This window comes from Brachyhypopomus gauderio, chromosome 4, assembly GCF_052324685.1.
Source record: "Brachyhypopomus gauderio isolate BG-103 chromosome 4, BGAUD_0.2, whole genome shotgun sequence".
Classification (NCBI taxonomy): Eukaryota; Metazoa; Chordata; class Actinopteri; order Gymnotiformes; family Hypopomidae; genus Brachyhypopomus; species Brachyhypopomus gauderio.
In genome coordinates, this window is record NC_135214.1 from 36,349,371 (window position 1) to 36,362,564 (window position 13,194).

A 13,194-nucleotide genomic window follows, 5' to 3' on the forward strand; every position below is an offset into this window, starting at 1 on the left:
CACCGCGCCACTGCAAAAAAAACAAAAAACAAATGAAAACAATAACACGAAGTAAATAAGTAAATAAGAGTGCGCGCGTTGTCATGTGACCAGGAACGCGGAAGTGCCGGTGTAAATACGGATGTAAGACATGTTGTAGTTGACTGTGCTAGTTTTACCTTGGCCTTATTCTGTCCTAAATAGCATATCAAGTAAACACTTTTTCAATCAAAACGAACTACAGACGTTGATTTGTTTTCTTAAATTGATTTATTGTGTGTCCATTTAAGTCCGCTGTCACTTCTTCAAATTATTCCGGTAGCCCTTGTCTGCTAGGTTAGATAAATATCCACAATGACTGAACAAGTTAAAAATATACATCTGGAGAAAGCAACCAGAAAGAAACTGGAAACGTTCAACAAAATAAGAGGTAACGATCACCACTGAGGCTACACGTCCATAGCGCATACGTGTACAGTAGTGACCATGGTCCAGGATGTCAGCATTAATGGAGTCAAGTGGAACTAAAGATATTAAAGATGTTGGGATCTTTATGCGGAGGGACGTTACTATCACGGCCCCACTCCCCGTGCCGCTGCTTATCTGGACGTTTGGTGTCTTGCAGGCTCAGAGGTGCAGCCGGGAGAGTTCTGGGACCTTGTGGTGATTACTGCTTTGGATGAGGCGCAGAGAGACGCCTACGAGCTGCAGATCCGACAGAAGTGCAGTAGGAGAGAAATACCCCTGGGCATGAAGTACCACGTGGTCGCTGATCCCCCGGGACACAAGATTGGCGAGTACCACAGCACGTGACGCTTTTGAATCGGCACATGCTGCTTTTGTAACAGCACGTATCCTACAGCATACAAAAATAAGTAACGTGATATTTCCTGTGTTCTTCTTCCAGGTAATGGAGGATCAACTTTGCACGCGCTGCAGCTCCTGAGGGATCAGTACGGAGAAACTCTATCCAAATTTAAAATCATTCTGATACATGCTGGTACTGTTCTCTTGAATGTTATTCTTCTATTTATCACTGACATCCGTTTACCATAAACTAATGGATTGTCACTGATGTATTTCTGAAACTGATCTTTACCTTTTTTAGCTTGACGTAAAAAAAAATTGGTTTAGACTGATTTTAGTCTATCTTTGGAAAACTCACCTTCATCCCCTCAAATGTGACTGTCAGTCAGTTAAGATAAGATAAAATAATAAGATAAAATAACAACATTAACCCTACACTGACTCTTCGTCCAGGAGGGCTAAGTCAACGCTTGCCCAACGCCAGCGCTCTTGGGAAGATCTTCACAGCGCTTCCCATGGGAGAACCTCTGTATCAGATGCTGGAGCTGAAGATGTCCATGTACGTGGACTTGCCGCACCACATGAAGCCGGGCGTGATGGTCACCTGTGCAGATGACATTGAGCTGTACAGCTGCAGCCAGAGTGTCGTGTTGGACAGGCCGGGCTTCACAGCTCTGGCCCACCCCTCTCCGCTCTCCATCGGGACTACGCATGGAGTGTTTGTTCTAGAGCCAGACAGGGATTCTGGACCATGTGACATGGAATATAGAGCCTGTTTCCAGTATTTGCATAAACCAAGTGTCCAAAGAATGCACAAAAGTGGGGCAGTTTGTAGAAATGTGGATAGGGACATTGTCTATACTGACAGTGCTTACTATGTTGATTATGGCACTGTAGTGATACTGTTGAACCTGTTTAAAGACATCAGGCCTCTCACGTGTGAAATAGATGCTTATGGGGACTTCCTCCAGGCCCTTGGGCCAGGGGCCACAGTGGAATACACTAGCAACACAGCCAATGTCACCAAGAAGGAGACCAACCTCGTGGAGATCAGACAGAAGATCTTCCAGTGTCTCAGAGGGACCCCACTCAATGTCATCCTTCTCAATGAGTCTAAGTTCTACCACCTGGGCACCACAGATGAATACCTGTTCCACTTCACCGTTGACCCCTGTCTCAGAGGAGAACTTGGCCTCCTCCCTGTTGCTTTCAGTGTTTGTCAGCTGGAGACATCTGAGAAAGCAGCTCAGTGCTGTGTTCTACATAGCATCCTTCACTGCAGTGCATCTGTCTCGGGTGGCAGTGTGGTGGAGTACAGCAAACTGGAGCCTGAGGTCACGGTGGGCCCACAGGCCATTGTCAGCAGCTGCTGGGTGGAGGCAGGGCTCTCCGTGCCCAGAGAGACCTTCATACACTCCCTGAGCGTTAGGCTGGGTGGCAGGACGGGCTTTGTAACTGTGGCGTTTGGCATTCGGGATGACCTGAAGAAGAGTGTGTCCAGTCCTGCAGATATGAAAGGGTTAGAGCTGTTTGGAGTTGCTCTGGAGGACTGTGTAACTTGCTGGGGTCTGTGTGCTGAGGACGTGAGGTTCTCTGGGGACGGCACTGTGTGTAACCTGTGGAACTGTTGCCTCTTCCCTGTCTGTGAGGATCTGAAGGGCTCGTGTGCGAAGACATTGGAGATGACATGGGCAACACTTGGAAAAGGGAAGATAACTTTGCCAAAACACAGCAGACTGCTCTCGCTGCAGGAGATCCTGCAGAACAAGGACTTGGAGCAGATGTTGGAGTTCAGAAAAGCGCTTCATGAGGAGATTCTCCAGGTTAGGTGAACCCTCGCCTCCAACAGCAACATGAACCAACCTGACTCCCAGTTCCACATCCAGATCAAACTCCGGGCTTTACCTTCCTGTGGCCTGATAACACCAGAGTGCTTCATCTTCACGTGCTGTGCTGAAGTCAAGAAGAGAAAAGAAATGTGAACTGTGCTCAGGGGTGATGATTTAAAAGATGACACAGCTGAAGCAAACATAGATCAAGGGTATTTGATATTGTTAATGTACAACAGTATGGAACTTATGAAATGTATAGAATTGTTTTTATGAATGTAGTTTTTATTATAAAATTTGGGAATCATTTTGGTGAAATAAATGAAAATAGAATTAAATGGATGTATAAATAGATATACACAAATACAAATAGATAATATAATATAGATATTGTTTTATATTACAATTTAAAATATTTATTAAAAAGGAAGGATTCTGATTAAAAGTGTAATGATTACTTTGATGTTTCACCAAAAAAAAAAAGACAGGAAACAACAGAAAAATAGCCACATCTGGATAAGACGCAGTGGCAGGTTAAGTAAACCACATCTGGTTAAGTAACAGTACCCATGTTAAAGGTGACCATGTTATTGGTTGGGACATTTACCCAGCTGACCCTGTGCTTCACAACAGTGACTCCTAAAATAACAAATATCAATTCCAAAGGTTATTTCTGTCCTGTAATCATGTTTAGTTGTATACATTTAGAAAAACAGGGGAAAGTGCATTTACTGAACGTGGTGGCTGAACAAACACACCACTCCAGACCCTGTGACAGATTCCTGTTCATTTTGTATTTGGAGATCACAACGCAAGAGGAGCCCAATTCAGTGTGTTGCAGGATAATACCGTGGCCCTTTCAGTCAGTACACCTGTTGTTTGAAGAGAGGCAGAGATTCAGTGGCATCAGCTCACTGGAACACAGACCCCTGCACACCCACACGCACGCACACACACACACACACACACACTCGCGCACACACACACAGGCTTGCAGGGGCTCAGCTGTTGCTGCTGTCACACATTCCGTTCTGAGACGTGGGTTATTTTTAGGATCTCCTGCTACACCCGCCACCTCCCTATTGTGTTGGGTAGTGGAGCAGCGTCTCAGCCGTGTGACAGGCTCCTTCTGGGCTGACAGTGCAGGGCTCCAGCACGCCGCTCCGATGGGGAACTACAAATCCAGACCCACGCAGACATGCACAGGTAACAGCCCCAAGCTGGGCTCCTGCTTCCTGCTGTTATTACGTGTTATGAATTGCAGTTTCAATCAGTGATTTTCAGGTAAAGGTGGTTCAGAATGCAGTTCTGCACAGTCAAAAATCCATTTACTTGTGGTTGATAAATCTCTTGGCTTTATTAACCACTGGTCATTCAAATATTTCAAATTTGAAAGACAGCTACTCAAATCATCCAGGTATAACAGTGAGAGGGCGATAAAGTGGGCAGTTAACTGTGTACTGTCCAAGACTGTGATGTAAAGAGCTGGTTTAAATATTTATCTGCTGTAACACATTGATGTGAATCAAGTGTGATAAAGCAGTGAGAAAATACACCTCCAGCCCTCCAGGATTACAGTTCCTCATCTGATTCTGAATGTAACTGTTATGTTATGCTTTCAGAACTATAGATAATAGTGCCTGAGATTGTTGGCCAAGTTAGGTGCTGAAAGACTGAGGAGTCTGTAAAGACTGGAGCAGTCTTAGTTGTTTTCTGAAAGCCCTGGGAACAGCATAATCTCTCCATGGTGTACACACACACAATATATATATATATATATATATATAAGTGCCATCTGTCCTCTCCAGACGAGTGGAAGAAGAAGGTGACTGAGGCGTACGCTGTGATTATAGAGAGACTGGAGGATGATATGAAGATCAAAGAGGAAGAACTAGCTGAGCTCCAACACGTCTTCAGGTGAGGATGAGGAGGAGAAGCAGTTCTTCACCACTTTTACTGAAAAATATATGGATTCTAAACATTGTTCTTTTGCGATATCTCTAGATTCATACCACCCCATGGATAAGTATGAGTGGATTTACTCTGCACACAGTGAAAACTTGAAGACATTTTCATTTTATTCATAATTCATTTGGTTAGCTTGAAACACATTGACTGCTAAGTCGGGTTTTCTAAGTAAATGTAATGTGAGAGTTTGAGAATGTTGACAGGTATCAGGTGCGTAATGTTTTCTTTCTTTCCTGCAACGGTGTGTCAATGGCGCAGCTCAGATGAAGCGTTCAGCCAAGTGAACCTGAGCTACCGCACTGAGAGTGGACTGTCCCTGCTACACCTGTGCTGTGTGTGCACTGGTAGGGGCTCCATAACACACACATCCCGGTCCATAACACGCGTCCTGGTCCGTAACATAGGTGTCCTGGTCCATAACACACATCCAGATCTGTAACACACATGTCCTGGTCTGTAACACGTGTCCTGTGGACGAAATATTGCAGCTGTGCTCTGTTTGGATCCCCATTTGCATGGTTGCCAACTTTTCAAGATCGCTTGGAGTGAGATTTGAACCTGGAGGAGGTGGCGAGCGTAAATTGTTGACGGGGGGTGGCGTACGTAAATTGTTGGGGGGGGGGGCTGCCGAATGTATGGACACAAATTAAGTGTTATATCGCGGTCTATCGATCGCCGGTGGTTGGTGCCAGAGCTAGTAACTCATTGAATCATAGATGTGGATCAGAGGTAAATAAACTAGATTTTTTTTTTGGCGTCAGATATCGGAAGTGTGGTGTGAGAACGTGTGAAAATGGTAAAATGCGTGTGTCTCACGCTCAATGCGTGAGAGTTGGCAACCCTGCATTTGCTTCCACAAAGTGACTGCTAGTCTTCCTGGGACCCACACAAGAGCCACAGATATAAAGCCATTCTACATCACAACTAAACAACAAACCAAAAGAACAAACTAAAGCTACATGCTACACAAATAAAACAATAAATAGTAATATAGTATCCTATATGTAGATAAACTGAATACAGCATAAACTGAATAAACACACCTACTACCAAATGAAGAACATTTAGTTAGCAGTGTTTAGTACTAACTTATGCATTTCATGTTAGCAGTGTTTAGTACTAACTCGTACATTTAGTGTAGCAGTATTTGGTCCTAACTTTAACATTTTTATGTTAGCAGTGTTTAATAATAACTTGTACATTTAGTGTTAGCAGTGTTTAGTACTAACTTGTACGTTTTGTGTTAGCAGTTTTTAATACTACCTTGTACCTTTAGTGTGAGCAGTGTTTTTACTAAATTGTACATTTAGTGTTAGCAGTGTTTAATTCTAACTTGAACATTTATTGTTAGCAATGTTTAGTACTAACTTGTACATGCAGTGTAAAAGTATTTAGTACTAACTTCTACATTCTTATCCATTATGTGGTGCTTTGCAGATCTATATTTAGGTTGTCTCTCAACTCCACCTAAGTTGGCCAGAACAATGCTGTCATCAGCACAAATAGCTACACTACAATGCAACATGTGGTAACTCATACAGTATATAAAACCTGAAAACAACAGGGGACCCAAACAGCTCCCCTGTGGGACACCACAAGAGCCACTATCCGTGTGTGTTAGCCACTATCCGTGTGTGTTAGCCACTATCCGTGTGTGTTAGCCACTATCCGTGTGTGTTAGCCACTATCCGTGTGTGTTAGCCACTACCCGTGTGTGTTAGCCACTACCCCGTGTGTTAGCCACTATGCGTGTCTGTTAGCCACTATGCATGTGAGTACTTTTGTAGAAGTATGTAATTTCTACTGAATCATGTAACATTTCATTTAATTGAAATGACATTCACACAAACAAACACACACGCATACAATTACATGGACACACCCACAAAAAAATCTTCTCTAATATCTTACTAAGCACATGGAGCATGTTAGAGCCAGTAAAACCTGCACTTCCATTTTTAGCGAAGACTTTTGTAGACGTTCTGTAATGCTGGACTTGTTCCAGAGAGTTGACGTTGGTTGGAATATGACCTACTGATTTATAAAGCAGTTAAGATTTTATAGTCTTTATTTATTCACTTGTTAATGTCCTATGACAGTCTGTATTCCTCTTTTGTGATTTTGTGATCTTCAATTTTTCCTCATCACTGTAACAGGAAACAAGAGCCACATCAGGACCCTGATGCTGAAGGGCCTGCGTGCGTCCAGACTGACGCGGAACGGCTTCACTGCCCTGCACCTGGCTGCCTTTAAGGTAGATGCAGTGTTCAGGTGGACTACCACACTGAGTAAACACCCACAAACACCTAACACCAGCCACCTTTAAGGTAGAGGCAGTGTTCAGGTGGACTACCGCACTGAGCAAACACCCACAAACACCTAACACCAGTCGCCTTTAAGGTAGACACAGTGTTCAGGTGGACTACCACACTGAGCAAACACCCACAAACACCTAACACCAGCTGCCTTTAAGGTAGAGGCAGTGTTCAGGTGGACTACCGCACTGAGCAAACACCCACAAACGCTTAATACCAACCGCCTATAAGGTAGAGGCAGTGTTCAGGTGGACTACCGCACTGAGCAAACACCCACAAACACCTAACACCAGCCGCCTTTAAGGTAGACACATTCAGACAGACTACCGCACAGCACAACAGGCATGAAAATCTGTCACCTTTCGGCGAAATTCGCCGTTTTGAAGTTGAAAAGGGTGACCTACGTGAATCGTGTAGATCCGATGAGTTTTTTGTTGGGGGGGGGGGGGGGGGGGGGTCGGGAGATTATATGTATATATTTTAATTATCATATTGACTTAATAAGCAAACAGAGCACTTCCGAAATCGGCAATTTCAATGACACAGTGGCCAGCAGTTTCCGCCCAGAACCTTCATAGAGGCCAAATTGCGTTTCATACGAACGTTCTTCATTCATGTTATTCATTTACTGCTAAGCGGGACGAGAAGCAGGACCTAGTGCTACACCGGGGACAAGTCAGAAGAGCGTACATTTACCACTACATTTACCAGATCGTACATTTACTACTACATTTACCAGATCGTACATTTACCAGATCGTACATTTCCCAGTGGATTTAATTGGGTTATTAATGGTTTCAATCGTTTTCATATTTTGCGGTAAAACAAAGTTACTGCCGTTCGCTACAGCGTTGAACACCGTCAGAGCCACAAGCTCTTGTGATAAATAGGTAGATAGATAGGCCTATTAAGTTCGCGTCAACCCGGTGTAGTTAACGGTGACATAAAATAAGAAACAAGATTTTTTTCTAGTGTGTCTGTAGTTGTAACTGGTGAATCCAGGGACGTGTGATAACATTCGCACCAGGGCTGAAAAGGTTGAAGAGGAAGTTGTAAACTCTTGTCGTTTGAGTCTACCCTTAGCCCATGTTAGAAAATAACATGTATTTTTACACTCATTTTCGCCGCTGATGTATTTATTGGTTCATTAAGACGTAATGGTTTTGACTGAGCCATCTGGAATGGCGAAAGCGGCTTCTCGCGTTTACGATCTGGCTCCATACATTGAATCCATTGACAAGACAGTAAAAAAAAAATTTTTTAATGGATTTTACTATATTTTACGGAGCCCGTAAGGTGACATCTTGTAAAAAAAATAATAACGCGTGGCCACAACTTATTAACGCATGTGAACGAGATACTAATGTCGCCTTTCACACGCGGCAACAAAGTTTTTTTTTTCACAGCAAAGCAAGTAGATCTCGGGGATGTTCGCGAACTGACTGCCCAAGGAAGGTAAACCTGGCTTTATATAAAGTAATACTTAATTATCTTGTTCGCACGCGTTAATTATCTTGTTCGCATGCGTTAGTAAGTCGTTCACACCCGTTAGTAAGTCGTGGCCAGGCGTTATTAGCCTATATTTTTACATGATGTCACCTTACGGGCTCCGTAATATTTGGTATCACCTGTCGCTGTACCCCCTTACACCAGCAGCCACCCCCCCCCCCCCCCCCCCGTCGCCGTATCCCCATGACGTCCCATGCCCCGCCCCCCGGTCTTCTCACCTTTTTAACCCTTGACCCATTTTCATGCCTGGCACAAACACCTAACACCAGTCACCTTGGTGGTTAGCACGGTTGCCTCTCAGCACTGGGGTCCTGGGTTCAAGTCCCTATCTGAGTGGAGTTTTCATGTTCTCCCCGTGTCTGTGTGGGTTTCCTCTGGGATCTCCGGTTTCCTCCCACAGTCCAAAAACATGGAGGTTAGGTAAATTGGCAGTCCCAGACAAATTCTCCCTGAGTCTGTGTCTCTCCCTGAGTGTGTGTCTGTGTCTCTCTCTGTTCAATAAAAACAAGTTGTTGTCTGAGTGTGTGTGCATGAATGTGTGTGTGCTTGTATGCCCAGTGGTGGATGGTGCTCTGTCACTAGGGTCTGTCCTCTCTCCCCTCCCTGCACCCCATTCAGTCCCCCATGGGGCTGTGGATCCCGGTAGAGAGTACGCTGTGCGCAATTGGCTGCCGCTTCTCGCCGGTGTGTGAATGGTTGTCTGTAACGTAGCTGTGTTAACAATTGTAAAGCGCCTTGGGTAAGGCGCTATATAGATAAGGCGCTATATAAATTGAAACATTCATTCATTTCACCTTTAAGGTAGACACATTCAGACGGACTACCACACTGAGCAAACACCCACAAACACCTAACACCAGTCACCTTTACACAGCAGTGAGATTCCGCCATCCTTGGAAGATGTTGAGTCTGTAAACTCTACTGTTTCTTGGCATGAATGACAGCAGAGCAAAGCTTTCTGTGAGATAGAATGGAGCGTTCATATTGGCTGAGAGCGGAGTGTTACTGTGGAAACCAATTTGGGGCAGTCTGATGTCATAGGAGGATACAGTACACACATGGATTTATAACGCACCTACATTTGCAAATCACGGTGGTGTTTAGATGATGGAATTCATGGTGGTGTTTTGATGGTGGAAGTATACACTGATAGGGGGATAGTGAATTGTGATTCAACTGGGTCAGTTTTGTAATATTAGGATTGTAATTATAATCAAATCATGGTGAAATCTGTTGACAACGTACTGAATCACTTCCTGTTGTCCTTGAAATGAGCCATAATCGAGCTGCCTGACAGATTGTCACACCTAGTTAACAGGTCTGTTACTAATCAAGGGTATTTTCATAACACCCCAGGACAATGCAGAGCTGGTAACAGCTTTGCTGCATGGGGGAGCCGATATCCAGCAGGTGGGCTACGGGGCTCTCACAGCCCTACACATCGCCACCATCGCAGGCCATGACGAGGTGAGCGTTCCACATCACAGCACCTTCACAGCCACTCAGGTTCAAACAGCCACAGGGTAATATTTGCTCTGCCATTAGACCATGATATTTGTGACATGATGCTCTGGGGGACACCGTGCCCACCGCGCTAGACTTGGAGCAGGGCACCTGTTTTTAGTGCCCCCTGGTGGCGACTTTAAAATGAGCTGGAGGAAGTTAGTAAATGCTGGTTTTTAATGTTGCTGCATGCGTGGCATTTCTGTTGACTTGAGGTGTTTATTGTTTTCTCGAAGGCTGTTGACATTCTCCTGCAACACGGGGCGTATGTTAACGTCCAGGATGCTGTGTTCTTCACACCGCTGCACATAGCAGCTTATTATGGCCACGAGCAGGTGAGCAGAATCTTGTTCTTTACCTTGGGTGACCTTTGGATGACCTGTACACACACACACACACACACACACACACACACACACACACACACACACAGTGCCACAGTTAGTATTTAACAGTATTTAACAAACTTTTCATTTTTCTTACACACACCGTCTCTGCTGAACAGGTGTGTAAGCTACTGCTGAAGTTCGGTGCAGACGTGAACGTGAGTGGGGAGGTGGGCGATCGGCCTCTCCACCTGGCGGCCGCCAAGGGCTTCCTGGGAATCATCCGCCTGCTGATGGAGGAGACGGGCAGGACAGACGGTGAGAAACGCCGCGGCGCTTTCACAGCACCACCTGTGACGTAGCGTCATCCGAGCCCGGCTGCAGCTCCGATATCAGGGACGTGAGGTGGTTTGGGGTCAAACAGGGCCTGGATGCACAGGAAGTAGTTAGCAGTGTGTCATTGACCTGTCTGAACAGTAAACGCCCAGGACAACGAGGACCACACACCGCTGCACTTCTGCTGTCGCTTTGGTCACCAGGAGGTCGTCCGCTTCCTGCTGCAGGGCAACGTCAACGTGCAGCCGCACTCGGTCAACATCTATGGGGACACGCCCCTCCACCTGTGAGTTTATCAGCACAGAACTCAGGGACACGCCCCTCCACCTGTGAGTTTATCAGCACAGAACTCAGGGACACGCCCCTCCACCTGTGAGTTTATCTGAACACAAATTAGGGACACGCCCCTCCACCTGTGAGTTTATCAGCACAGAACTCAGGGACACGCCCCTCCACCTGTGAGTTTATCAGCACAGAACTCAGGGACACGCCCCTCCACCTGTGAGTTTATCTGAACACAAATTAGGGACCCTCCCCTCCACCTGTGAGTTTATCTAAACACAAATTAGGGACACGCCCCTCCACCTGTGAGTTTATCAGCACAGAAATCAGGGACACGCCCCTCCACCTGTGAGTTTATCAGCACAGAACTCAGGGACACGCCCCTCCACCTGTGAGTTTATCTGAACACAAATTAGGGACCCTCCCCTCCACCTGTGAGTTTATCTAAACACAAATTAGGGACACGCCCCTCCACCTGTGAGTTTATTAGCACAGAAATCAGGGACACGCCCCTCCACCTGTGAGTTTATCAGCACAGAAATCAGGGACACGCCCCTCCACCTGTGAGTTTGGCAGGATAGATCATGACTAAATTATGGGCAGCCAGTTTAACTGTTGTTCACACTTAACCCAATAATCTAATCCAGTGGTTCTTAATCTAGTGGCAAAACAAGTTTCATGAAATCACACTATTCCTGCAAAGCGGCTATTAAAACTGTTTAACAGATCAATAAACATATTGATTTAAACAGAAATGATTAGTGCCCCCTGAGGGTCTAATGGGCAGAGGGACTGGTCTGTGTGGGTGTAATGGACACAGGGACTGGTCTGTGTGGGTATAGTGGACACAGGGACTAGTCTGTGTGGGTGTAATGGGTACAGTGACTGGTCTGTGTGGGTGTAATGGACACAGGGACTGGTCTGTGTGGGTGTAATGGGTACAGTGACTGGTCTGTGTGGGTGTAATGGACACAGGGACTGGTCTGTGTGGGTGTAGTGGACACAGGGACAGGTCTGTGTGGGTGTAGTGGACACAGGGACAGGTCTGTGTCGGTGTAATGGGCACAGGGACTGGTCTGTGTGGGTGTAATGGGCACATGGACTGGTCTGTGTGGGTGTAATGGTTGCTGTGCTCCTTTACACAGGGCCTGTTACAACGGCAAGTTCGAGGTGGTGAAGCTGCTGGTGGAGTTGACAGGAACGGACAGCCTGTCCAAAGAGAACATCTTCAGTGAGACAGCATTTCACAGGCAGGTGCAGCAGAGCCAGTCCCGAGCCCCGCCCTCCAGTCCAGAGTCCCGCCCTCCGGTCCAGAGCCCCGCCCTCCAGTCCAGAGCCTCGCCTTCCAGTGCTCCCACACACAACGACTCTCTCCTTCCTTATATGTTGTTGTTGTTGCTTTTATGCTGTTTTGATTATTAAAGCTATAGCTATCCTACAGCCCATAGTGGAGGTCCACCATCCTATAACCCTTAATGTAATATAGCCTATAGCCTATTGTGCGGTGTGACTTTTCTATAACCTATAAGGTAATATGATCACTGTGGGCGTCACAGTGGACAGAGACGTGTGTGCAGTAGAGAGGCCAATCTGAACCCTGCGTTCTCCCTCTTAGTGCCTGCACCTACGGCAAGGACCTGGAGATGGTGAAATTCCTGATCAGTCAAAACGCATTGAGCATTAACCACCAGGGCAGAGATGGACACACAGGTGCCTGAACACGTGGGCCACAACACTTCCTTTCACACAAGCACTTTCTTTTTTCTTCTTTTCTTTTTTGTTCAGCTTGTATTTTGTGTCTCTTGTGGATCAAACACACCCTGTATTGTGTGATTATTGATTCTCTGCTTAACATGTGCTGTGATAGGTCTGCACAGTGCTTGTTTCCATGGTCACATCCGTCTAGTCCAGTTCCTATTGGACAACGGGGCAGATATGAACCTGGGGGCATGTGACCCGAGCCGCTCCAGTGGGGAGAGGGAGGAGCAGACCTGTCTTATGTGGGCCTATGAGAAAGGTGCGTCAGCACAGAGGGACACGACACAATTATCATCTACATGATACATATTCTATTACATTACAATATTACATATTCTCAAATATATTCTAACAAAGCAGTGTTTTATAATCATTGGTTTAGAATGAGATGTGCACTTATTTTATCAGACTTTAAACAGCTTTAAGCAGGTTGTGTTGAATTTAGGAAGGCTGTTAAAGTGCTTTGGGCCATTTGTATGTGATTTCTGTAGGACATGATGCCATTGTCACGCTGTTGAAACACTACAAGAGGCCGCAGGAAGACTCGCCCTGCAATGAGTACTCCCAGCCAGGAGGGGGTGT

The 13,194-nt window shown here is 45.7% G+C and overlaps 2 protein-coding genes across 3 annotated transcripts in view; both read left to right on the top strand.

Moving 5' to 3' along the window:
• The first annotated feature begins 94 nt into the window (after positions 1 to 94).
• fpgt (fucose-1-phosphate guanylyltransferase) lies at positions 95 to 3,047 on the top strand. The gene is made up of 4 exons (XM_077004388.1): positions 95 to 409; positions 605 to 772; positions 887 to 979; positions 1,240 to 3,047. Exons 1-4 carry the CDS (start codon positions 334 to 336, stop codon positions 2,616 to 2,618), a joined length of 1,716 nt encoding a protein of 571 aa, XP_076860503.1. The 5' UTR covers positions 95 to 333; the 3' UTR covers positions 2,619 to 3,047.
• Positions 3,048 to 3,664: 617 nt separating this feature from the next.
• Positions 3,665 to 13,194, top strand: part of tnni3k (TNNI3 interacting kinase) — a 28,228-nt gene continuing 18,698 nt past the window's right edge. For both annotated transcript variants that reach the window (XR_013130616.1, XM_077004376.1), the window contains exons 1-12: positions 3,665 to 3,821; positions 4,424 to 4,532; positions 4,842 to 4,927; positions 6,740 to 6,837; positions 9,764 to 9,874; positions 10,147 to 10,245; positions 10,416 to 10,554; positions 10,714 to 10,858; positions 12,000 to 12,104; positions 12,470 to 12,564; positions 12,722 to 12,871; positions 13,104 to 13,190. Coding sequence is in view for 1 of the 2 variants with exons in the window: in XM_077004376.1 (XP_076860491.1) it covers positions 3,782 to 3,821; positions 4,424 to 4,532; positions 4,842 to 4,927; positions 6,740 to 6,837; positions 9,764 to 9,874; positions 10,147 to 10,245; positions 10,416 to 10,554; positions 10,714 to 10,858; positions 12,000 to 12,104; positions 12,470 to 12,564; positions 12,722 to 12,871; positions 13,104 to 13,190 (1,264 nt within the window). In the remaining variant the exon portion in view is untranslated. The remainder of the gene's footprint in view (positions 3,822 to 4,423; positions 4,533 to 4,841; positions 4,928 to 6,739; positions 6,838 to 9,763; positions 9,875 to 10,146; positions 10,246 to 10,415; positions 10,555 to 10,713; positions 10,859 to 11,999; positions 12,105 to 12,469; positions 12,565 to 12,721; positions 12,872 to 13,103; positions 13,191 to 13,194) is intronic.